At 35.3% G+C, this 26,535-nt stretch overlaps 1 protein-coding gene across 8 annotated transcripts in view; it reads left to right on the top strand.

Moving 5' to 3' along the window:
- The window catches only part of chl1a (cell adhesion molecule L1-like a), a 72,533-nt gene that overhangs the window by 14,721 nt on the left and 31,277 nt on the right, over window positions 1-26,535 (top strand). For 4 of the 8 annotated variants that reach the window (XM_067371002.1, XM_067371001.1, XM_067370996.1 and 1 more), the window contains exons 1-12: window positions 867-1,038; window positions 8,937-9,118; window positions 9,308-9,416; window positions 11,572-11,762; window positions 12,724-12,846; window positions 13,753-13,923; window positions 16,703-16,738; window positions 20,358-20,457; window positions 20,565-20,746; window positions 22,107-22,241; window positions 25,377-25,517; window positions 25,979-26,090. In XM_067371002.1, the coding sequence (XP_067227103.1) occupies window positions 9,037-9,118; window positions 9,308-9,416; window positions 11,572-11,762; window positions 12,724-12,846; window positions 13,753-13,923; window positions 16,703-16,738; window positions 20,358-20,457; window positions 20,565-20,746; window positions 22,107-22,241; window positions 25,377-25,517; window positions 25,979-26,090 (1,382 nt within the window). In that variant the 5' untranslated portion in view covers window positions 867-1,038; window positions 8,937-9,036. The other 4 variants (XM_067371000.1, XM_067370998.1, XM_067370999.1 and 1 more) reach the window with 3 other exon arrangements.

The following is a 26,535-nucleotide window of genomic DNA, read 5'->3' as shown; positions in this document are numbered from 1 at the left end:
TTTCCTCCTTGTTGGTTTAACTTATAAAAGTAAGTTACCTGGTTGCCTGAAATAAAAAATAAAATAAAAAAATGCATTAAAGCAATAAACAGAAACTCAAAATATTATGTTATCTGAACTATATTAATTATCTAAGTTGATTTGACAAAAGAAACAAATGTTATGATAACAAATCATGAAAATACTTTTTTACAGTAGCTGTAAGGTGCACTTATCCGTGTAATGATTACAGTGTACACCCTATATGCAAAGTGTAGAATGTCATATAAAGTTTGTGTCCATTGTGTACACTTGCTTGCTTTGTTCACAGTCGAGGATCATGTGTTGTTGCATTATATATGTTCAGCTGTACTGATGCATACTGTAAGTGAGTGTGTCCTTCACCTTGTTTGCACTTTCTACATGCCATATGGTGGTACAAAAGCATTAAGTACAATAGGTTGGTCAAACAGTCCACAAAATGACACAAAGCACTAAAAAAATCATTATACTCCACTCATTAGTCATCAAATGGAACATAAACATAAAATAGCCTTATATGATTGTGACTTTCAACACATGCTTTTTTTTATCAACAAACAATTGTTTTGTCTCAGCACGACACAATCAACATGAATCTGCCGACCCTATAAGACAGCATTAGGAATTAAGACAATAGTCTTCATTATACTAAGAGGATTTATACTGTTGACACTCTACATGCAGTTTCCTACTTGCCTGCTTATCAAACCACTCTTTCCTGTTTACTAATGATTATAGAATAATAAAACGATTCCAAGGTTCGTTTTCAATCAAATAGCTCAGTGTCAAAGTCTCTTCAGGCTACTGTGTTTTTATGTCATCTCCAGGCGTGGAGTTGTGTAGGCAGGAATTCCAGCACTTCCCGGACCATTCTTTAATGGTTTGTGAATAGCTCGGCAGATCAAGCTTTATTTGAATCTTTGTCAAAGGTTTAGCAAGCCTTGTATCCCGGCGAGAGGCTTTGCCGACATATGTCTCTTCACTGAATCCCCTTTAGTGCTTTACTGGAGTGCTGGGGTATGTTTTTGGACTCTCTCTCTCTCTCTCTCTCTCTCTCTCTCTCTCTCTGTGTGTGTGTGTGTGTGTGTGTGTGTAGGAATTAGAGGAGCATGCTGAGAGTTTGGATGCTCAGTCTGAATGCAGTTTAATACTATCACTTCTGCCTCTTGGAATTACTGTCTTGACTGCATGTGTTTGAGTGTGACTTGTAAGTAAGTAAGTACAGGGTTTCCTTGTTCTGTTTAGTTGGCTATTTGTTTAATGGATTAAAGTGTGCAGTTGTGTGGTGACAGTGAAGCAAATGAGAAAGGTGTAACCGTAAGCCTCAGCAATTCTCTCTGATGTTAGTCAAGGATATCGTTCTCTATATCCAGCCTCCGGGATTAATGGATGAAGTATCCAGTCATGTGTTTCAGTGAGTTTATCTTACTCAGGCTCATTGTTTGATGAACTTGCTGCACATGTTTTTAATTTGTTCATGCGAAATAGATCTGCACATAATTACAGTATGATTTGAAGTGGATGTATCCGGTTCAGTTCGAAGTGCTGTTGCAGATGATAGATTTAAATGTGACATTTCTGGCAGAATTATAGCTTGCAGTGGTTTTATGGATTTATGCTTGTGAATGGGGTCAGAAGTTTACTCCATGTTGTCTTAAGAAGCATCAGGCACTTGTTAGGGTCTGCAGAGGTCATCAGACTACATCTTTTTAAGCAAGAGATTTGCAGGTCAAAGGTTTGCTATTGACTAGATACAACATTGGAATTCAACAGGGCTAAAAATTTTGATTTTTTTTTTTTTTTATTCCCTTGTCCTTACATATATTGAGAATGTTAAAATAGATTTCTTCCTATTGAAGATTGATGCGTCATGACTTGTGTAAAACAAGACCTAATAAAATAAGAAATGTATGCAAATGCATATACTTTTATATATATATGGGTCAGTGGCATGACGGGTAATTTTTTCTCCAAAGGCCAAAGATTTTGAAGTGTCAAAAGGTCATTCGGTTTAACCGTCCAAAGGCCAATACAGCCATTTAATTTGTGATTAAAATATTTTAAAATGTAATAAATGTATATATTTTTTTATTCTGGCATGATTTTATAACATCATATATCAACATAGTGCAAAATGGTATTAAAATTATGCATAGAAGTCATTGATTTGTTATGAGAAAAAAATGTCTGGAAAAATGAATTTCATTGATGTCATTCGGAGTAACCAATATAAAGGGACCATTTTAGATCAAGTCATGCAGTCAATATCATGTGACAGGATGTGACATCATTCAGACACCTGCAAAGGACCACATGGTCATGAAACAAAGTAACTAACTCTCTCTTAACTATTTGAAAAATTCATGTTTTCACTTACTCATATGCATGTCCCGAAACATCAGGTCATTCGGTACAACCGCTATAAAACATGGAAAATGTTGTAATATTTTAAAAACTTGTACTAAATATAATGTTTGATTGTACTTTTTTTAGCTAGCTAGATATCAGCCTGTTAGCATTGTTTGAAAATATCGTCATTCAGTATAACCAAAAGTGTCATTCAGTAAAACCGAAATTGTGGTTGAACTAAATGACTTTTTGGTGACAAATTTGAGCAAAAGCAGTGTTTATGGATTATAAAAACCACATCATCTCATTGTTATGATATATATATGAGCAGTATATATATATATATATATATAGAGAGAGAGAGAGAGAGAGAGAGAGAGAGAGAGAGAGAGAGAGAGAGAGAGAGAGAGAGAGAGAGAGAGAAAAGTATGTGAACCACTCGTAGAATCTGTTAAAATGTGAAAAATTTTAACAAAATAAGAGAGATCATACAAAATGCATGTTATTTTTTGTTTAGTACTGTCCTGAGTAAGATATTTTACATAAAAGATGTTTACATATAGTCCACAAGAAAAATAAAAGAGCTGAATTTATTAAAATGGCCGTGATATGTGAACATATCGTATGTGAACCATTGGTTCTTAATACTGTGTGTGGTTACTTGATGATCTATGACTGTTTTTGTGTTTTGTGATGGTTGTTCATGAGTCTCTTGTTTGTCCTGAGCAGTTAAACTGAGCTCTGTTCTTCAGAAAAATCCTCCAGCTCCTGCAGATTCATCAGATTTCCAGCATTTTTTGCATATTTTGAGTTCCATCTTTTCACACTGAGAACAACTGAGGGACTCAAACACAACTATTAAAAAAGGTTCAAACATTCACTGATGCTCCAGAAGGAAACACGATGCATTAAGAACCGGGGGGTGAAAACATTTGATTTTTCTTCCCAAAATTTTTCTTTTGGGAAACATGTAAGTATTTTCTGTTGCTTCCGATGGACATCTTCATCCTGTTCAAAAGTGTTCACCCCCCGACTCTCAATGCATCGTGTTTCCTTCTGGAGCATCAGTGAATGTTTGAACCTTTTTTAATAGTTGAGTTTGAGTCCCTCAGTTGTCCTCAGTGTGAAAAGATGAATCTCAAAATCATACAGTCACTGCTGGAAACCAAAGAATCTGCAGGAGCTGGAGGATTTTTCTGAAGAACAGAGCTCAGTTTATCTGCTCAGGACAAAAAAGAAACTCATAAACAACCATCACAAAACACAAAAACAGTCATAGATCATCCAGGTAACCACACACAGTATTAAGAACCCATATTATTAATATAAACATCTTTTATGTAAAATACCTTACTCAGGACAGTACTAAACTCCGGTTTGCATTTCTGAGCGTTTATTCCTGTTTTGCCTGCCTGTTGTGACCCAATTCGTTCCCTGTTTATGATTCTCTGCTGCCTGCCTTTTGGACTATTTGCTTTGTTTCTGATCTGTGATTGTTCTCCGCCTGCCCTGATCTACTGCCTTTTTATCGTCCATGACTGTATCTGCTCTCCGTTACTGCATTTGCTGGTGTCTGACCATTACCTGTTTATAAGCCTGCTTATGGATCTCACTAATACACTGTCATTCAGTACTACTATTTGGGATCAGTACGTTTTTATTTTTTATACTTTTATTCAGCAAGGATGCATTAAATTTATTAAAAGTGACATTTATTAAAAGACATTTATAATGTTATAGAATATTTCTATTTCAAATAAATGCTGTTCTTTTGAACTTTTTGTTCATCAAAGAATAAAGAAAAAGTATAAAACATTAAGCAGCGCAACTGTTTATAAAAAGTATTTTAAATTGTAATAATATTTCGCAATATTACAATATTGCTTGATGAGCATAAGAATGAATCAAAATGATTTCATGACTTAAAAAATATTCAAAAGAATCTTGCCAATCCCAAACTTTTGAATGTGCTCTTATTCAAAATAACTAAACCAGGAAATGTTGCACCATTTGTCATATGTTATTTTGCTTTTAGCGCAGTACAATTTACATCTTGGAGCTATCATTTTAATAATTTCACAAATGAGTCTCCAGTGTGACTGAAACACGCCCTGGTACAGTCATTATGAAAATATATGGGATTTTAGGGTTTATAGCTCATTATAGCTGCCTAAAATTGCAACATTTAAAAATGTTTAAAACAGATAACTATATTATTATTATTATTATTATTTGTATTATTATTAAATGTGGCTGCATGGTAATTTATAAGCTCATCTAAGCTTATGAGTCCTTTCAGTTTTATATAGCTTCATTTGGATCTTTACATTTTTGTACAGAACCGTTATCATTCTGAGGGCACATTTTCACCTTTTGTAAAATCTCAGCAGTTCAGGGCATCACTGTTGTTAGTGCATATAGTGTGCTCATTCCTCGAGTTCGTCTAAGTGTTTTGATTGCTCAAGAATTGCTCTTCATAACAAAGGGGAAGACTTCAAAAATTATGAGCCAGGGGCAAGAATGTGAGATTCTATCACCTCTGGCCACTCCGAGATAAGGAGAGTTAATCTGGGTTGATTCTGATCATTTGTGGAGGCGGCTTAACTCTGTGCATCTTGTGAGTGTGAACGATATTGTGTGGAATGAGCCTGTGGCGCGAGCATGCTCACGGTTCATCGGCCTTCATGGACGCGTGAAGGCAAACAAGGCACACAAGTCAGCGAAATAAACAACGTGAAATTCTTTTCTCGGCTGATGTCTTTCATTTTAGCCTTGGAACCTTTGTGTCTTGACTTTGCACATTCTGTAAAGTTCATATTTTCTGAAGCTTTTTTGAAGCTATTAACGTTAACTCCACAGTTCATGTCATTTTAAACCTCTTACCATTTTCAAGAGAAGTTTATATTTAATGACTCTGACAGTGTCATGTGGTGTAAACAAGTTAAAAGAAATGACATATTTTCAGTACATGTGAGCAGGGCCTAAAACTAACCTGCCAATTTACTGGACATAAATATTTTTTACCAGCCATGAAACATAGATTAATCCTTACTGAAGTTACAAAAGTTATTCAGTCAAGAGCAGTGAGTGATTGTTCTTTGTCTTTTGTTGTTTGATTAAAATTTTAAACACAGACAGCAGCAGAAATTTAAGACCTAATGCACCGATCCAATATACTGATACATGTGTTTTATTTCTGTTTAAGAAATGATGTCGATGTCTGTTCAAGCATAAGAAGACATGAAAGAGAACTCAATTCAGTATTTGTGCGCTGTCTGGGGCAGGGCTTTCTGGGAATTGAGTTCCCTTCTGCATCTTGTGCTTTCGTGATGATGCAGCACTGGCCTGTCATGTCCCGAGTGTCGTTCACAATGTTGTCACAACATTGCATTGCTAGAATTCATAAAAATGTTAACGGCCATCTGGTGACTGACACTGTTTCATATACTCACCAACAGCGATTTTTATGCCCATTTGGTGCTTGACCAGTGTTCATTTTAGGCCCTGCATGTGAGTGTATAGGGGTGTGCGATACTGACAAAAAAAAAAAATTGTATCTTGAAATTTTCTTGGAATTTGACAATAATTGCTGAGTGTTTCTGAGCTGGGTCCTTAACTGGTTGAGGCATGTTGTGGACAGTTGATTTTCGAATTTTCATATTCTTCATATTTTTTTGTGCATGGTTGGTTCACAGCAGTGACAGAAATTAATTTTCAATTAAGGGCCGATTTTTGCCCCCCTAAATTGATTTTCAGGACCATTTTTAGCACAAATTTACTAGGGCTGCAACAACGAATCGATAAAATCGATAAAATTCGATTATTAAAAGAGTTGGCAACGAATTTCATTATCGATTCGTTGTATCGCGCGACTATGTTTGAGTATAAAAAAGCGCGGTTGAGCGAGAAGCAGAGCAGAGCAAAACTAAATAGATAAATAGCAGAGCGGAGGTAGAGGAAAGACCATCGGAGAATAAGCAAGTTTGTGAATATTTTAAATAAACAAGGAAAAACAAAATAATAGCGATCCCTCTGTCATTCAGTGTTATTGTGGCTACGTTCAGCGCTCGTGACACGCAAGACGCATCGCTATGGAAACATTAAAGGCAAACATTCTAAAATAACGGTCGCCTTAAAAAAACTATAAAATATTTTAAACTCACGCTCGAAAGGGTGAATATTAATCAAACAACAAAAGACAGAGAAAATCACTCACTGCTCTTTAGCTTTAGGATTTATTATATACTAATTATATTTAATCCATAAGGAATGTTGTATGCAAGTTGTTATAAAGACTGCATATCATTCATTGAAAAGAAGACATTGTGTTCTTCTTTAGGAGGAGTGGTTTTATTTAATTTTAAGACAATATTTTTTTTTATGTCACAGCAGTTAAATCTGTGTCTGTATTGCATGTTCAAATTTTAATATTATTCATATTAATAGGTTAATACAGTATATGTTTTTTCCAGGAGTATATAAGGGGTTTGGAAATTTTAGAGAAATTCTTAATGCATTACAATTTAACTAAACCCGTTAGATTTAGTCAACTAAAATCTTTTTATATTTAGTCAACTACTAAAACAATTCAAATGACTAAAACATGATTAAAACTGAATGGCATTTTAGTCAAAAGTAAATAAAAGTAAATGACTAAAACTAAATAAAAATTTGCTGTCAAAATTAACACTGATCTGTTGTCATATATTTATTCTGTGCTTTGTCCCATATCGGTTACTGTTGACAAATATATTTGGGAGTGATTGAGTGAGTGAGTGAGTGTAGTGTAGAGAAGAAGTTCTACCTTTCAAACAAATCCTGTTAAGTTTTCTGAATTGATTTTTTTTCTTTATTTAAAAAAAAAAGATGTATTTTTGTGACAGCTCAGGTCCCTTTAAACAAAAATATACATCTTTTTGTGCACTTTATTTAAAAAAAAAATATATATATATATATTTGGCAGATGTAAAGCATACATGTGTATGTTTTTTGTGTTAGTTCATTTGTTTTTTGTTTTTTATTACTTTAACAGCTCAGGGATGTTAAAAGAGCAACCTGTTTTTGCACGTTCTGAGGATTTTTTGCACTGTGAATTTGCACTGTCAGTTCTGTTTTTGAATAAAAGGTTGGAAATTAATGTTTTCCCCCCCCCGATTAATCGATTAATTGTAAAAATAATCGACAGATTAATCGATTATTGAAATAATCGTTAGTTGCAGCCCTAGTTTTTACATACATTTGGACAGATTGTTTAATGCAGCTCAGAGGTGTCGTGAATGCATTTATACTGTAATTGTAATTGCATAAAATGCTATGAGTGGAAACACTATTTTTTTTTGTTGTTTGTTTGCTATTAGAGCTAATGGAAATTAAAAATTATATTTCCTCTTATTTCCTGTTCGGCGGAAATATGATAAGGGCCCATAGCTGCAAGTCATTGTATTGAGTGAGTCAGTCACTCATGAGTGAGTCACTGAGTCATTTAGCTGATTCGTTCAAAGGCATATTCATGCAGGAATGAAGCAAGTGACTGTCTGCACCTGCTCCACATCACATTTTACAACCCGAACTAACATCATCTTGCCATAAAATGGTCAAATTTTGTGATATTTTAAGAAACAAAACACCCTGCCACCATGCACATGAAGCAGTCAAGAAGTTTTGTTAAAATATTATACTTTTTTTCTGAGGGAAAAAAAAAAAATGTAAGTATTATGCTATGCTTCTTAATGAGGCTTTCTTTTCAAATATTTTATTTTATTATATTTATATATTTTATTTTATTTATTTTTTAATGGGGCATTTTCTTCATTAATTAAAATATCTTGTTGTATCAACCTGGCATTTTTGCCCCAAAAATATAAAAAATGATTTTAATACAGAATATATAAAAACACTAGGTGTTGCATTGTATGCATGAATTTAGGGCTGTCAAACGATTAATCACGATTAATCGCATACAAAATAAAAGTTTGAGTTTGCATAATATATGTGTGAGTAATGTGTGTAAATAATATGTATAAATACACACGAATTAATGCATATATTTAATATATTATTTATGTACAAAAAAATATTTATATATAATATAAATTATATAAAAATATAAATAAATACATATACTTGTAAATATTTCTCAAATATATACATGAATGTGTTTGTATACATAATAATTAGACACAGTACACCCACATATATTAGGCAAACTCAAACTTTTATTTTGTATGCGATTAATCGTGATTAATCGTTTGACAGCCCTACATGAATTGTATGTTTAATGTATTTTTAAATAAATGAATACATAGGACAAAAACAAAAAGTCATTAACCAAGATCCTGGATTTTATTGCAGTCTGTGTTGATAACTTGTATCAATATAATCTTGCTGTTGAGGTGAAAATGTTTTAAAAGGTTCTATCTGCTATATCCAAAATATTGCAAAACACTTAAGACTACAAAGCAAACTTCAAAGAAAACAGCTTGCTAAATCAACTCAGTTTCACTGTAGAAGGATTTATGACAATTTGTTCTCTGTTCTGACTCTTGTGGTCATTTATGTCTCTTTAGCTCTTTTCCTTGGAGTCAGTGAAGAGCTCTTGCTGAAAGAACTACTTACCAAGGGTGTTTTCGGCGTTTCCTTCACCTTTGTCCTTATCTGCTGGCTGGGATGAGGGGGCTCAGGAGCCTAAGTGTCGGGCTCCTGTCGGCCTTCTTCTCTACTACCTTTGGTCTTTTTTTCCCTCCTCACGGTAAGAACCAGGACAGTTAAATTGCTTTCGTATGCTTGCTCTTATAAGTGCAACTTCAACTTGAAGCTATGGTCATTACTCAACACCATTACATGTTATTATCTGGTAAACTCTTCCAGAAAGAAGCTTCCTTTTAGCATAAATGACCATCTCAACAGCTCTGTTATCCTATGATCCTATTTCCTGTAGTGGAGCAGCTGCCGACCATCACCGTTCAGACCTCGGGCTCTCTCATTGCCTTGCCATATGATGAGAACTTCCTGTTCAAGTGTGAAGCCAAAGGCAACCCAAGACCAACGTGAGTGATATATCCTGCACTTAAAGGGTTAATTCTCCCCAAAATGGAAATTATGTCATTAATTAATGAAGCTCAAATGTCCTGGTGTGAACCTCATTGTTTCTCGCTCGTCAAGCAAACATGCTTGAGTTTCCGTTTACCAAATGAGTGCAGTCTATGTAAGTTCGCTGATCAATAGTTATGACGCTTTTCCACTGCAGTTTAGTACCGCTTCAAAGTGCGTGGGATTATAGACTGATCATATAGTTGCGCTGCCTTTACAGCCATTTCTTTTTTCAAGTTGCAAGCGACGGTCATTTAAAGCAAGTCGTTTTGCGAACAAATGATACTGCGGTGGCTGTTACCGAGTATTTAAAGGAACACTCCACTTTTTTTGAAAATAGGCTCATTTTCCAACTCTCCTAGAGTTAAACAGTTGAGTTTTACAGTTTTTGAATCCATTCAGCCGATCTCTGGGTCTGGCGGTACCACTTTTAGCATAGCTTAGCATAGTTCATTGAATCTGATTAGACCGTTAGCATCTCGCTCAAAAATGACCAAAGGGTTTTGATATTTTTGCTATTTAAAACTTGACTCTTCTGTAGTTACATCGTGTACTAAGACCAACGGAAAATGAAAAGTTGTGATTTTCTAGGCCGATATGGCTAGGAACTATTCTCTCATTCAGGCGTAATAATCAAGGAGCTTTGCTGTCGTACCACGAGTGCAGCAGGTGCAATGATATTACGCACCGCCTGTGACCCCTGTTTGCACAGGGAACATGCCTTGCAACCATGGAGACGTTTGTGATGGGTGCTGCTTTTCATTTTCCATTTTCAGTCTTAGTACATGATGTAACTACAGAAGAGTCCAGTTTTAAATAGGAAAAATATCAAAACTCTTAAGATGCTAACGGTCTAATCAGATTCAATGAACTATGCTAAGCTATGCTAAAAGTGGTACCGCCAGACCCGCAGATCGGCTGAATGGATTCGAAAAAGGTACAACTCAACTGTTTAACTCTAGGGGAGTTGGAAAATGAGCCTATTTTCAAAAAAAAGTGGAGTGTTCCTTTAAATCTAGCGTGTTTGGTGTCTCGTGTTTCAAATCCAATGATAGAGGCAGAGCGCATTTAGGCCACAATCCAACTGTCTCCATTGACTTTGTATTGCGTGAGGCTGCCTCCTTGTCATTTCTGACTTATAACAAAAAACAGAACAATGCCTTAAAGCTGTTGTGTGACAAGGTGTACAGCAAACAAACTAAAAAAAACAGAACTACGTTTTTATAAGCTACCGAGCCGTAAAAGCCAGCCTTTAAGGAGAAAAAAAGTGGATACAGGCAATAAGACGTGAAGCATAAGCAGAAAGAATGGGTACATTTTAGGATCCTGACACTCGGTATGCCTCAGTAAGCCTATGTGTGCAGTAAACATTTAGTCACTGATAAGTCAAATATCCAAAAGTCATTTTTATATATTATATTTCCTATTGCTGATTACGTTACCCTCCAGTGGGCATAGTTCCCATAGTAATATGACATGCCGCGCTCTGTCTCAATTGCCTGTATCCACTTTTTAGTCCTTAAACGCTTGTTTTTTGGGTCGACAGCTTTTAAAAAACTTCAGGGTTTTCGGTTCTATTTCTTTTTTTTTAGCTTGTTTTCTGTACACAATGTCACATTGTAGCTTTTAGACATTGTTCTGTTTTTTGTCATTTGTCAGAAAAGACAAGGAGGCAGCCTCACGCAATACAAAGTCAATGGAGACGGTTGGATTGTTTTCCCCGGGTGGGCGTGGTTTTCAGATTATGACGCGTGTCACTCGCGTGTCTCTATGCTGGTAGCTATGATTGTCTCTGACCAATCAGTGATCTGCATGTTTACACGTCACGTTTAGTATCGGTATGGTACGCTTGGAACCTCCTCTGAGGTGGTGCTATTTAAGCGAGCCGTACCGTGGAAAAGCGCTATTATAGTCAGTAGAGTGTCTGAAGTGGACTATCACAGGTAACACAGGAAACTTTAATAATTTCTAATATGACACTAATGAGAAATACACCAAACATACTAAGACCATCTCTCTCATTTGGTGAAACAAACTCCCCCATGTCTAATAGGTGGAATGAAAGTATTAGTGTTACTAAAAGTTGCCTGTTGTGTGATTTTAATTGAACAGGTACCGCTGGACAAAAAATGGGATGGATTTTGACCCACATAAAGACCCTCGGCTCATTAAAGAAGAAAGTAGTGGGACTTTTGTGATACCAAACAATAAAGATAAAGCGAAATACCAGGGAAAGTACAGATGTTATGCCTCAAACAAGCTTGGAACTGCAATATCAGAGGAAGCAGAATTCATTGTGCCTAGTAAGTCACTGCACACATAAATATCCCGTCTCACACATTATCTTTGCTGCTTATCATGAAACACATAGTCTAATTTCAGAAATTCTAGTATTATGAATAGGGTTGGGAATCGTGAGAACTTTTCGGGTTCCACTAAAATAATTAATTAAAGTAGTAGTAGTAACTAATAAAAAGTAGTAGTAAGGGAAAAATGCACAGTACTCAACTCAAACAGTTCTTTTTGTGTTTATTATTCTTGTAAAATGAATTTAACAGACTAATCTCAACAAATTCGTTAACACTTTATAATAAGGTTCATTGGTTGACATAAGTTAACTACATATTACATATTTACATATTACATATTATCACGCTTGTTTGTACAGCTTATTTTTAACCACTTCCCTTTTTTTCTGTGCTTCTAATATGTAAAGCTGCTTTGAAACAATTACCAATTGTAAAAGCGCTATATAAATAAATTTGACTTATCCTGACTTGACTTGACTACATTAACATGAACTAATAATTTAACTGCAATTCTACAGCATTTATTAATCCTTGTTAACGTTAATTTCAACATTTACTAATACATTATTAAAATCAAGAGTTGTATTTGTTAACATGAGTTAATGCACAGTGAAGTAACACTTCGCTCACCCATCACACCAGAACCGTTTTCGGAACCGAAACTTAGAAATCTTGCACAGTTCCGGTTCTTTTAAAAAAACACTACCGGTTCCGGATGAGAACCGGTTCTCGGTTCCCATTCCTAATTATGAATTTCCTCAGATCCGTTCCAGGAAATTTGCATATTCCATGTATCCCCTTGAGCACATCTAGCATGATGTTGCTCAACTTGTCTTTAATCTTGATCATTTCTTACTGGCAGTTTCAATAGTAGGCTACCTGTCTTACAGTTCGGTAAGAAAGTGACTGAATTTAAATGCAATTTATTAGTTTTTGTTTATGTGCTTGATCACAGTGGTACCCAAGTTTCCCAAAGAGAAGGCAGAGCCAGTGGTGGTCACAGAGGGTGATTCAGTGGTTTTGGAGTGTAACCCGCCACAAGGGATTCCACCATGGCAGCTGTACTGGATGACCAATGGTAATTCAAGATACTTTCCTGCACATCAAGTTTGTCAAATAGTGGAATCCAATGGGATAAATTGTATGCACTTGCCTGTGATTTTTTTGTTAGTTTGAATATTACTTCTTCAAATCTCATCAGCTGTTACAGCAAACATTATTCTTTCTGATATGTCAATCAACTCCTTGGCTACAGTAACAGATGCAGACATATATTTCAGCCAACTGTATAACTAGCATTTTACTGGCGCCAGAATGGAGTTGTTAAACCGCCTGCGCTAATAACAGGCTTTTGATGATAAACAAGTTACATGTTGCAAATAGTGAAGAATGCTGTTGTTAATGCTTACTGTAAGCATGAGATACGTGACATCTGAAGAAATTCATCATTTCAGTCAAGCCAGTAAGAGTAGATCAGTCGATCTAAACTGGTCGCAACTAAATGCAGAACAAAATAATCAAAGTGAACAAAAATATCAATAATTACCAAACATTAAAATGTATTAAAATTATCATAGTCTGCAATAATCTGGCCCAATAATATAGTTTCTAATTTGTGTCTTTCTTACTTTTTGTCCTAAAACAAATCCTTAAGGATTTAAAAACATGATAAAGTTATTTGAGAAGAGAAAAAAAAAAAAAAATCATAGTAATCTATTGAATTTAATCAAGTATCATCTACATGTTTTTTTTTTTTTTCATTGTTATTACTGTACATGTCTTCACTTCCTGAGCTGAAGATTAACCATGTTGATCCACCTACATCTGATGTAAGGTACAAGAATGTCTGAGCATTCAAAGCTCTACCCATGATGCCTGTTATCTGCTGTGCAGACTGTCAGATGGGACTATTTCTGGGCGGGCTGCCCTCTTTGAAGTCCTGTCGCTCATGTTAATCTAACAATCCTCTCTGTGTTGTTCTCAGATCTTCGTCACATTGAGCAAAATGAGAGGGTGTCCATGGGCCTCAATGGGAATCTGTACTTCTCTAATACAGTGGTGTCAGACAGCCATGATGACTACTGCTGTTTTGCCTCCTTTTTCAAGATACGCACAATTGTTCAGAAACCCCGCATGGTCCTGAGGGTCAAGCCAAGTATGTGCCAAGAATCTCTGTAGGGAGTACAAGTAACATGATATGGATTAAAGAAAATTAAATAGAAAAGAGGTTTCTACTGTTGTGTGTATACACTGCCATTCACAAGATTTTTTTAAAGAAATGTCTTGAAATACAGTGAAAACAGTAACATTGTGAAATATTATTATAAATTAAAATAACTCTTTTCTATTTGAATATATATTTTAAAATGTAATTTATTCCAGTGATGGCAAAACGACATATTTCATAATCAATTAATCAGTTTGCAGAAAGACCTGTTATGCTCGTTCTGACAAGATGAAAAGATTTATGAGAAGTGTTTTTAAAACTATTTTTAGTTTGGTACATCGTAATGAAAATGCAATGACTCTGGAAAACAACTGTGAGATGCACAACAACAGCTGAACAAAGTGTACACGTATTAATAATTAATTAAGTAAACAATTAAAGGATTAGTTCACTTTCAAATGAAAATTAGCCCAAGCTTTACTCACCTTCAAGCCATGCTATGTTTATATGACTTTCTTCTTTCTGATGAACATAATCAGAGTTATATTAATAAATATCCTGATGCATCCAAGCTTTATAATGCAGTGAACGGGATCAATGAGTATCAGCTGAAGAAAGTGTCTCTATTCACTTCCATCCATCATAAACATACTCCACACGGCTCCAGGGATTAATAAAGGCCTTCTGAAGCGAAGTGATGCATTTATGTAAAAAAAAATTTAAAATATGTTTGTGTGTGTGTATATATATATATATATATATATATATATATATTTAAATACAATTAAATATATATAATTTATCAGTTACATTCATGTAAGTGTTTGCGTGTGTCCGAACAGCCACAGTAAGCTCACAGACTTGCATTAACACATTTTGGTATGCTTTGAAATGTTGCCTTGCGAAAGTGAACTGAACCAAGAAGAAAATGCAGCATTGTAAAATTAAGTTCCTGTTTCGGAACAAAGCAAACGATCTACAGGTCTGAAAACATCCTAAATTTATTGATGATGTTGGTAGATTAGTTCCAAAAACAGTGCTCGGATAGCTAGAGGCAATTCATTAAAAGTGGATATATATTTAAAGATGCACTTGGTTTAAGTATGCTTTAGCATGCTAATAGTATAACATTAAATTGGAAAAACACTTGCATCTCTCATATTTTTTCTTTCATCAAAATTAATTTATTTTCAAAAACACTTCCTCCAACCACTTTTTACAATCCAACCAATTCCCGGTGGATAAAATCAAGTTGCCCTACACTTTTTTCACTTAGGCCGTGTGTCCACCAGAGCGTTTTTAGCCAGCTGAAAACGCTAGGCGCTCTGCTTAAAACCAAAGTTACTTTGAGACAAGTCATTTCACTCGGCGGCCATCTTTGAAACGCCTCTCGGGCATCCTGGGCATCATGCAATCTCTTTGAATGGGTAAACATCAAATTCTCCTGACCTCGTCTGCCTGTTTCTATAGAAACCGGTGATTCTAACGGCCCCTGAAGTGACGCGATGACTTTACCAGACGGCGATTGGCTCTTATTTAGAAGGCAGGACTTTTTCCGCCATATTGCGCGTTACACTTTCTCCGATTCAAAATAATACGAGTGACATGTCTTGTGTTATTCTATAGCAAAGTCCCTTTAAGACAAGTCATTTCACTCGGCGGCCATCTTTGAAACGCCTCTCGGGCATCCTGGGCATCATGCAATCTCTTTGAATGGGGAAACTGTATGCCAACCTTACGATTAAATTTCATATTTGAAATCACCAAAGAAATCTAACAACAACCGGCTCGTAAATTTATTTTCTAAACGCTCGAATCATGACAGAAAAAAATATTTTCCAGGCTGGATCAAGTTAAAGCGCATGCGCAGACTTAAATGCGCGCCTCTTCGAATCATGACAAAAAAATTTTTCAGTCTTGACTGTTTCTATAGAAACCGGTGATTCTAACCATAGACATATATGTATTCTAACGGCCACTGAAGTGACGCGATGACTGTACCAGTCGGCGATTGGCTCTTGGCTTTAGAAGGCGGGACTTATTCCGCCATATTGCACGTTACACTTTCTCCCATTCAAAACAATAGGAGTGACACGTCTTGTGTTATTCTATAGTCTTTGTCTATAGTCTTTGTTAAAACGCCAGTCTGTGAGCGCTTGAGAGCGCTTCTGCAGCGTAGCGTTTTTTTCCGTTGAGACGCTTTGTTGCTATGATACGGAATATCTGCGGCACTGTTTCTTATAACTGATTTTGCAGGTAATTTGTTTCAGGCTAAAAATGTTCACACAATGTGGAATTGCTTGCTATGTATGTTCGGAGACCAGCAATATTAATTTCTCATCCATTTTGTTTCTGTTTGTTGATGTCGCTGTACAGCAAGAATGTGACAGTTGGTCGGACTTGTATTTGTCCCGCCCCTCCTCCACTCTGATTGGACGGCTGGCTAAAAAGTGACAGTGATGAGCGCAGCGTTTTACTCAAAGTTGAACGTTCTTCAACTCGAGGCGACCAGTAAAAAACGCCCAGCTCTTAGCGCTTGAGCGTGAAAAAGACGCTCAGCGCCTCATTACGCACTCGGCGTTTAAAAAACGCGGCGTTCCCACTGAAAACAATTGAAAAAGTACGCTCAGAGCTGGAAAAAACGCTTAGGTGGACACACGGCCTCAGTACAGTTACTTTGTATTTGCATGTTTTTTGAGTTCTTGTGCTATGTATTACCATTCAAATGTGTTGAAAATGCCCTTTTCTTTATATTTCTTTTTTATAGTGAATTCAACCGAAGGAGATGATGGCATCAGGAGTGGTAAGTCACATATATAAAGGTCAAATATTTTGTAAAAATGTGCTGTGTATCAAATATGCAAAAACTTAAATTGATCTTTTATTTTTTTAGAGGGCTTTTCTTTGTGCCACAATAAGTTTAGGATAAAGCTTTGCCAGGCTTCAGCACTTGTTAGTTTGTCTGCTATTTCTAGAGTTTAGACTGTGTGTTCTAGACAGGGCAGGACTTAGGGTGGTGGGGGCCCCTGGGCTTGAGTCACTTTCGGGCCCTACCTTCTATACATTACTTTAAATAGAACAAAATGATACATACACAAGCTATGTATTAGAGCTACACAATTCTGGATAAACTGAGAATAAAAATAGAGATCACGATTCTGAACAAACAACTTCAGCAATAATCATAAATTATGTTATTTTGTTAAGTCTATAAAAATGTTAATTGTTAATCTGAATCATTTATTTAAAAAAAACTTTGGTTTGAATGAATGATTAAATTCCTCAATCAAATACACTTGTTTCATAGATGAATCAGCATTTTGAACGAATCTCCTGAATGAACGATTCAATGACAAATGTTTTTTTAAGTAATTTGTCGCCATCTGGTGGCGTAACAATATAATCGATCCAATCGTTATTTGAAGTGCAAAGCTACTTTCAAAAGGTGACTAGTACAGTATACAGAGTTACATGTTTAAAAAAAAGACCGTTATAATTTATTTATATGATCAATTATTAAAAAAGGTTTTCTAATAAATAAATAATGATTAAAAAAGTTCAAAGTGATCATGGTGTTTATTGCAATGCACAAATATCTTGGTCAGAATGAGAATAAAACACTTATTTACCTGGAAAACATACTGAAAAACAAACAAATACCTTGTAAGGTTGCAATCATTACAAATCATTTGTATTACATATAAATAGCTAAATCTATGAGTGTATAAATCTGTTCTTGGTAAGTCTGACATACACTGTAAACCCTAATGCTCAAAATACTTAATTCGTTTGAGTAGGACAAACTTAAATTAAACAAATTAGTTCAGTTAAATTAACAGTTATGAGTATTTAAAACTTTCTTTTACTTTTGAGTTCACAGCACTGACATATTTCAAGTAAACTAAACTGTTTTAGTTGCAGCAGATTTCTAATTCCCAGCATGCTTTGCATCAGACTGTCTAAATGTTGAAATAAAGTGTTATTTTGTGTGTTTTTGCATAAGATTAACATAGGGAGACATAAGTTAGTGTTTAATGTTGTGTTATGTTGGGATTGACAGGGGGTTCTGTTATGTTAGTTTTGTAGGGTTACCATTCTGGTGAAGAGTAGACCGTGTGGTTAGGTTGAGGATGGGCTGCAAAACTTTTAAGACCACATATACTGTATGTTGTTTGATTATATACATGCAAGTATATATTGACAGTCTCTTTGATAATTATAATAGCATGTGTTTTTTGCTAACTAACATTTAACCAAGATTTGAATGTGATGTTTATGTAAATTAACTATATGTGCTTGAGTAGGGCGAGGCTGAGAACTGTGGGAGCGAAGGAATGCCAGTGATGTGATTGTTAATGAGAGACACCTGTGCACCACACTAGCATTGCTCCACTTCCATGGCTCTCGGCCCCGCCCCACTTGTCACAAAAAAATTAAGTTAGTTAACTTAAATGTTTTGAGGTAATAAGTTTCCTCAAATGTTTTGAGTATTCTGAACTTATTGAGTTTTACAGTGTATTGTATAGATTATATACATCTCCAGTATACATATAGGCAGTGTTAGGCTGACTTTGACCTACAGTATGTCTACTACATCACATAAATTACAATCTTAGAGAATAATATATAACAAAATTAAATAAGCATTTTCTCATTACCATGGCATTTTAAAGATCATTAGATGTAATTTAGTACTCTAGCAAAAATACATAAATAGAACTTCATAGAACATGCCTAACTTTGTTCAAATTTAGTGGTAGGCTAATATAAGATAGCAATTTTAATATAGGAAGTGCCTTCTGTCAGCATAGTGGAATACTAGCGCGACTCGAATGAAGTGCACTCAACATTTGTACATATGCCACAAATGTGGTTAAAGGATGGCTGTAGTCGGCCAATTTCATGTAAATTCAAGGTGAGGTATTTAGCAGCCGCAGATCTCAAAAAAAACTTACCGATCGCTGCGATTTGCTGCTTAAAGTCGGAGGAGTTGAATACGTACTGAAGCCATACATGCACTTTGCTGTCTTTATTGCAGATGAAGCTGTTTATATATATTTGTGAAATAAACGCATGTTTCCAACATTTACGTGCAGTAAAAAACTATTCATTCAAACCTTAATGCACTACTTATTTCAGCGCCTACAGGCCTTTGTACAATGAAGATCAACATAAGCTTATTCTTTTTAAATATCAAAGTCTATTTTTATACTTTTATTTCGATAAATATGGCATACATAATAATACAAATTGTGTTTAATATAATACTATTTCTACATGAGAACTGTTAATGTTGTAAAAACTGACTCATGTACATGGCATTTTTACCATAGTAAAAAAACATTGTCATTCGTCTCTTTATTGCAGAACAAGATCGTCGCATACAAAAATATACAGAGGATTTACAACAGTACTCATTGTTATAGCAGCAAATGAACAAAATCAAATTATTTCTCCAGGGAATAACATTAAATGAACACATAGGCTACTTCCGTTTTGTATTTTCAATACACTTCTTACAAATTATACAATCTTAATATATTGCAGCAGTTCAGTTTAAACTGGTATGATGTAAAATTATCTCAAATCTTCACACTATTAATTCTTCGGACTATTATGGACGTACACTTCCAGATTTCCATTATTTGTAAATAAATCTCACAAGAACATTATCATATAGCCTACCAATTTCTAAAAATAAAGATTTTTTTAAAGACAATATTCCTTTTATTCCAAATAGGCTAACAGATTTGTGTGGACACACAATCGTTGTGATAAAACTCAATTCAATGACAACATTGCAAAAGTTTCTGCTCGTGGAAACCCTAACCAAGGCAGTTTCAGAAAGTAAATAATAAATATCATTACCAGAAGAAGCCGACTGTGTAAATCCTTGACATAAACAGTTCGCATTTAAAGTTATTAAAGCATTTTCCCGAGAAGTCGCCGGCGCGAAGGTAACAACTGATACACTGCTTTGCGGATAGGCGGAAGTTAACTGACGTCATTGTGAAAAGGGTCTATTAAATTAAAATTTTCATTGCAGGGGCAGGACCAGGTAACAATGCTAGTCCAATCAACAAACTTTAAATGAAAAATTAAAAGACTGACATATTATTGAAAAAATCTAACGTAAATGGGCGGGGCCCCCTATTGGGCGGGGCCCATGGGCTTGAGCCCAGTCAAGCCCAATGGTAAGTCCGGCCTTGGTTCTAGACTTTTCTTTAGTTAAAGATATGCACTTTTCTAAGATGGCATTATCTTTTGCACTTTGCAAAAGATAATGGCATGTTTTCTGTGAACATATCTTCAATTATGTTTATTTTTCTTACCTCTTTGGCCCGTTTATCTTATTCAGACATAGAGGTAGGTTTCTTTTTTATCCATGTCAAGGCCATTTAACATCATTTGTTCCCATTCAGTTCAGAAGAGGAAGCCGAAAATGTTGGTTCCCTACAGTCATTCAACGACTCACCTAAAAAAGGGAGACGAGCTGGAGCTGGAGTGTATCGCAGAAGGACTGTGAGTTCGCTTCTCTTTGGCCACTTAGAGCTTATAAACTCAACACAGCAGCAAAGCATTTCCACTGACAGAGAGAGTGACAGCAATTTATTTTGGACTTTTCTCAGGCCTACACCAGAGGTAGAATGGATCAAGATGTTGGATCAATTACCAAAGCGCTCACATATCAAAAACTTTGGAAAGCTTCTGACTATACCTGCTGTCACAGAACTGGATGAAGGGAAATACATGTGCAAAGCCAAGAATGATCTTGGGGAAGATGTGCATCATTTCAACGTTGTTGTGGAAGGTATGTTTACAGCGTTTACAAGATCTTAAAGGGATAGTTCATCCACAAATCACATCTTCTTTCAGATGAACACAATCAGAGTTATATTATAAAATATCCTTGCTCCAAGCTTTATAATGATAGTAAATGCTGCTCATGATTTTGAAGTCCTAAAAAGTGCGTCAATTTATCATAAAAGTACTCCACACGGCTCCAGTGATGTGAAGTGATGGGTTTTTGTTCAAAAATATCCATATTTAAATCTTTATAAACTAAAATATCTAGCTTCCGGCAGACAGCCTACACAAGTCAGCTTACACCAAAAGAGTAATCTCTGACCTGACGCATAATAAAAAAAAAAAAAAAAATATATATATATATATATATATATATATATATATATATATATATATATATATATATATATATATATATATATATATAATATAAAACTCTGATTGTGTTCGTCTGAAAGAAGATATACACCTAGGAAGGCTTGAGGGTGAGTAAATCGTGGGATAATTTTCATTTTTTTGGGTGATCTATCCCTTTAAACCTGAATTTTATTCAGCTATTTGATGATTATCAGTTATTCTAGTAAGTAAATCTGTTTGACAAAAATAAATATGCTAAAATATGCCAGAGAATTTTAAAATTGTGATTTCCAGTAGCTAAAAAAACTGCTCCAGTTGAGTGTAGTTCCTATACAATTAGTTTAAATATCATTATCCAGTAATCACAAACAACAAGAGTCTATGAATACATATTTTAATAGTCTGTTTAAATATATGCAGTTTATATGAAGTCTATTATATTTGCATTAATATCTATTTTATTATATATTTCTCATATTGTTATAATTGTTTTAGTTCTTTATAAATCTTAAAACAGTTTATTTACTGCACTCACATTCACACACACACACACACACACACACACACACACACACACACACACACACACACACACACACACACACACACACACACACACACACACACACACACACACACACACACACACACACACACACACACACACACACACCTAAAATCATTTTTTTATTAATGCTCAGTAACATAAGATCATTGTCAAGGAATTGCATACAAATACACATATACAAAAATCAAAAAAATCAAAAGAAGACTAGACAAAGATACAAGAATGCATACACTATCATTATTGGTACAATAATATACAGACATTGATATATAGGGAAAGCTTTAAATATATGTATTTTCTTTAAGCATTTCTTCATAAACACCTAAAATCATCAACACTAAATAACATTGTGAAATGATTTCACTTCCAAACACAGGAGGGCAGTATTGATCTAAGTAGGAAGTTGTTTTAATCCGTATTCACATGTTGTGTGTCCCAGAGCCTCCCAGCTGGCAGGAGGAGCCAGTGAAGAGTCAGTTAGCAGAAATTGGATCTGACATCCACATCAAGTGTTCTGCTACAGGAAAACCACAACCCACAATCACCTGGAAGAGAAACGGCCAGCCCCTTGATGGTGTGTTAAACCCCCTCCTCCCCCACCCTTATCATGCCCATTTGACTGAATTTGTCGGCTCAAAGCCTCTGCCAAATGTTCAATTACTGGCTGTGTGAACAGCCTGTTGTTCCTTTCTGGTTTTTCTCATCATTTAGACTTTACAACAACAGCAGTTGTATTTGTACATTATTTAGATGCTCTGGTAAAAAGATAAATCAACAGTAGATCAGTACATAATATACAGCAAAAGTCAAAGATGTATCATCCAACTATACCTCCAAATATATCCAAATTTACATTATTTGGTGGCTTTTCAACAAAATGTAAACCTTTATGACAAACAAAAACATAGAAATATCAAACCATTGTTTTAGCTGGGGTCAGTATGATTTTTTAAAAACAAATTCACACTTTTAGGGGACATTCACACAGATCGCATCTCTGCATCTTAAAAACGTGAGATGCAGCACTCAGGAATGAAAAAAAAGAAAAGAAAAAAAAAAGCGCAGTGCAGAATGCAAGGGTCTCGAGATGCCCTTTTGAGAAGTGATGCAATAACAGAAATAGCCAAACAGCACCTCTCCAAGCTCTTTTTTTAAGAAACAGGTTGTGATAATCGCTTTAATAAAGTTATATAATTCAGGGTATCCAGACACAGCCACTATGAGTGCCTCCTCTGTGTTGCCATTGTCATGACAAATCAGGTCCTCCCTCGAAATCAGGTCTCCCAAAACTGTCAGTTAATGATTAACCTAAGTATATACGAATGATATAAATTTAAAATACCCAATATCTATATAATGCGTAAGAAAACTAATTAGTGCATAATAAAACCAATTGAATATAATTTCTTACACTTAATCAACTGTTAATTAATAAATAATAATTATAATAGTCTATTAAGTGAATAATTTCATTAATTCAATTCATTAAATCATTAATTTGTTTTATAACTGAAATATTTGGACATTTAACACATAGTTAAATTAAAGGGTTAGTTCACCCAAAAATGAAAATTATGTCATTAATGACTCACCCTCATGTCGTTCCAAACCCGTAAGACCTCCGTTCATCTTCAGAACACAGTTTAAGATATTTTAGATTTAGTCCGAGAGCTTTCTGTCCCTCCATTGAAAATGTTTGTACGGTAGACTGTCCATGTCCAGAAAGGTAATAAAAACATCATCAAAGTAGTCCATGTGACATCAGTGGGTTAGTTGAAAATCCATTTTGGTCCAAAAATAACAAAAACTACGACTTTATTCAGCATTGTCTTCTCTTCCGGAATCCTTTCAATTGAATTGATTCAATTGAACTGATTCCATTGAATCCTTTCATCTGTCGGCATTGGTAATGCACTTTTACGACGCTGTTTTTGGCGATTAGGACAGCCGTGACATGCACACTTAAGCACTATTTAAAAAAATATAGAAATAGCAAAATACAAACAATGTAGCTTGAATACAGCGTGCGTCTCCTTCAGACTGTAAACGAAGCTCGGGCGCACCGGATAACACGTCAGCAGCATCACTGTCTGGAGCAGAAGGGGGCAGTAATGCACCAATAAGCTGGATGCCAACCGCCGTAAAACAGGAAAGAAGAAGAAGCGGAGTAGTGAACGCGAATTGACAACAGACCCAGAAGAGAATAAAATGCTGAATAAAGTCGTAGTTTTTGTTATTTTTGGACCAAAATGGATTTTCGATGCTTCAAAATGTCACGGATGTCCGAATCGCCAAAAACAACCACGGCGATGTAAAAGTGCATTACCAACGCCGACAGATGAAAGGATTCAATGGAATCAATTCAATGGAATCAATTCAATGGAATCAATTCAATGGAATCAATTCAATGGAAAGGATTCCGGAAGAGAAGACAATGCTGAATAAAGTCGTAGTTTTTGTTATTTTTGGACCAAAATGTATTTTCAATGCTTCAACAACTTCTAACTAACCCACTGATGTCACATGGACTACTTTGATGATGTTTTTATTACCTTTCTGGACATGGACAGTGTACCGTACAAACATTTTCAATGGAGGGACAGAAAGCTCTCGGACTAAATCTAAAATATCTTGAACTGTGCTCTGAAGATGAACGGAGGTCTTACGGGTTTGGAACGACATGAGGGTGAGTCATTAGTGACATAATTTTCATTTTTGGGTGAACTAACCCTTTAAAGATGATTGTGAATACATGTAGGGTAAGTGCAAATGCACGTATAAACTAAGCTATCAGCTAATCAGGTATCTGTATGCTATGCTACATAAGCTAACTAATACAGACATAAATGGTCATTATAACATAGTTGAAACAACATTTATCATAACAGCTAAAGCTAAAGAGAGTACCTATTAAAAACAATTTGAACCAATAGGATCGCATGGACATGACATGAGCGTAACGGTCATACACCTCTGTCTAGCGCATGTTTACATAGAAAAACAATGGAAAAGTAGTGCATTGGAATGGAAAAAACGTGTTCTGTTTGAATGGCCCCTTATTCAGCAAGGATGCATTACACTGATAAAAAGTGACAGTAAAGACATTTATGTATAACGTTACAAACACTTCTACACAAAAATATTAGATGGCACAACTGTTTTTAACATTGACAATAATAGGAAATGTTTCATGAGCATCAAATCATCATATTAGAATGATTTCTGAAGGATTATGTGACACTGAAGACTGGAGTAATGATGCTGGAAATTCAGCTTTGCATCACAGAAATAAATTATATTTTAAAGTATAGGTAACACTTTATTTTACAGTGCCGGTTAGACTTTACTACATGTACTTACTATAGTAATAACAGTAAATTATGCATAATTACAAGTAACTAACCCTAAACCAAACCCTAACTGTAACTCTATAGTAAGTACATTTGAGTAATTACAATGTAACTATGGCTCTGTAAAATAAAGTGTTTCTATTAAAATAGAAAATCATAATTTTAAATTGTAATAATATTTCACAGTATTGGAGTATTTTTTATTTTATTTTTTTCGTTCAAGAAAATGCAGCCTTGGTGAGCAAAATATGCATCTTTCAAAACATTAAAAAAATCCAACTAACCCCAAACTTTTGAATGGTAGCGTGACAGCCCCATGTCTCTCCTCTTGGGTTCAATTCAAGCCTGTTTCCCCCCAGATTTCCCTTCTACCAATCGCAAAGTGCTTGATAACAGAATAATCATACTCGGAGCGGAGCAGAGAGACACTGCAGTGTACCAGTGCGAGGCCTCCAACAAACATGGGACCCTGCTTGCCAATACTAACGTGCTGGTCATGAGTGAGTACTTTACTTACCTGTAGACAATGAAAATCATATTGTGATGTTTAGAATGCGATAGCAAGTCAGAGCTATTAATGTGCAGCCCACATAATTTACATATATCAATTAATCACAGCACAAGAAGTGAAGATTGTGCTCCTCATTGAAGTTTTCTGTGCTTTGATTATGATATGACGCTCTTGCGGACATGTAATGGCTTGAGGGTTTCAGCAGCTGTTAATTTGCAATTGACGTAGAAGACAAATATTAAGCGTGTGTGTAAAAATTACTTCGGTCTCTGTTTTCTGTTTGTAGCTCTGGCAGAAGAAGAGAGCTCTTTTATATGCTAATAGATTTTTTACAGTTTAATTGTGATTTTGGGAATGTGCCTCGGTTTCGTGTGCCTCGGCCTTATGCCACACTGGCTGTTTGATGTTTGTCTGTGTGAACTTTTAACTAATGGTCTGTCTTTCTCTCAGATCATCCTCCTTTGATTCTGACGCATAATTATCTGGAGTATGCAACCATGTTAGGCAAGAGTTTGATGATGGACTGCAAAGTCTTTAGCTCACCACCTGCCACCCTTAACTGGTGAGTTTGGTAACAAGCGTTGTAACACCGTGTCTTAACATGCAACACGATAAGCCACAAGTGAGGGGTCTCTTTTCTGTTCATCGAAGTCCTAACTAACTGTGAGAAATAATGAGTGGTGCTACATTTTGTTCATCTCTTGGTTTATATATCTGTAATGGGGAGCACACTGAAATCTTGTTGAACAATCATTATACATCAGACTTGCGTTGCGTCATGCATCAATTTTTATGTTCAGTGAAGACAAAAAAAAAAGGTTTTTCTCACTGCACTGTGCAAAAAATCACATTAAGAAAATAAGTGTTCATGCTGACTTGAAATGTTAAGTTTAGTCAACTCAAATGTCCAAGTTGTCACTTATTACTTCACATTTCAAGTTGTCTAAACCTAAAATTTTAAGGTAGCTTCAATGCTTTATTTTTTTAAAAAAGTTGAAACACTTTTT

Source organism: Chanodichthys erythropterus, chromosome 20 (assembly GCF_024489055.1).
Source record: "Chanodichthys erythropterus isolate Z2021 chromosome 20, ASM2448905v1, whole genome shotgun sequence".
Lineage (NCBI taxonomy): Eukaryota > Metazoa > Chordata > Actinopteri > Cypriniformes > Xenocyprididae > Chanodichthys > Chanodichthys erythropterus.
Note: the sequence above shows the minus strand (reverse complement) of the source record. Positions and strands in the feature narration are given on the sequence as shown.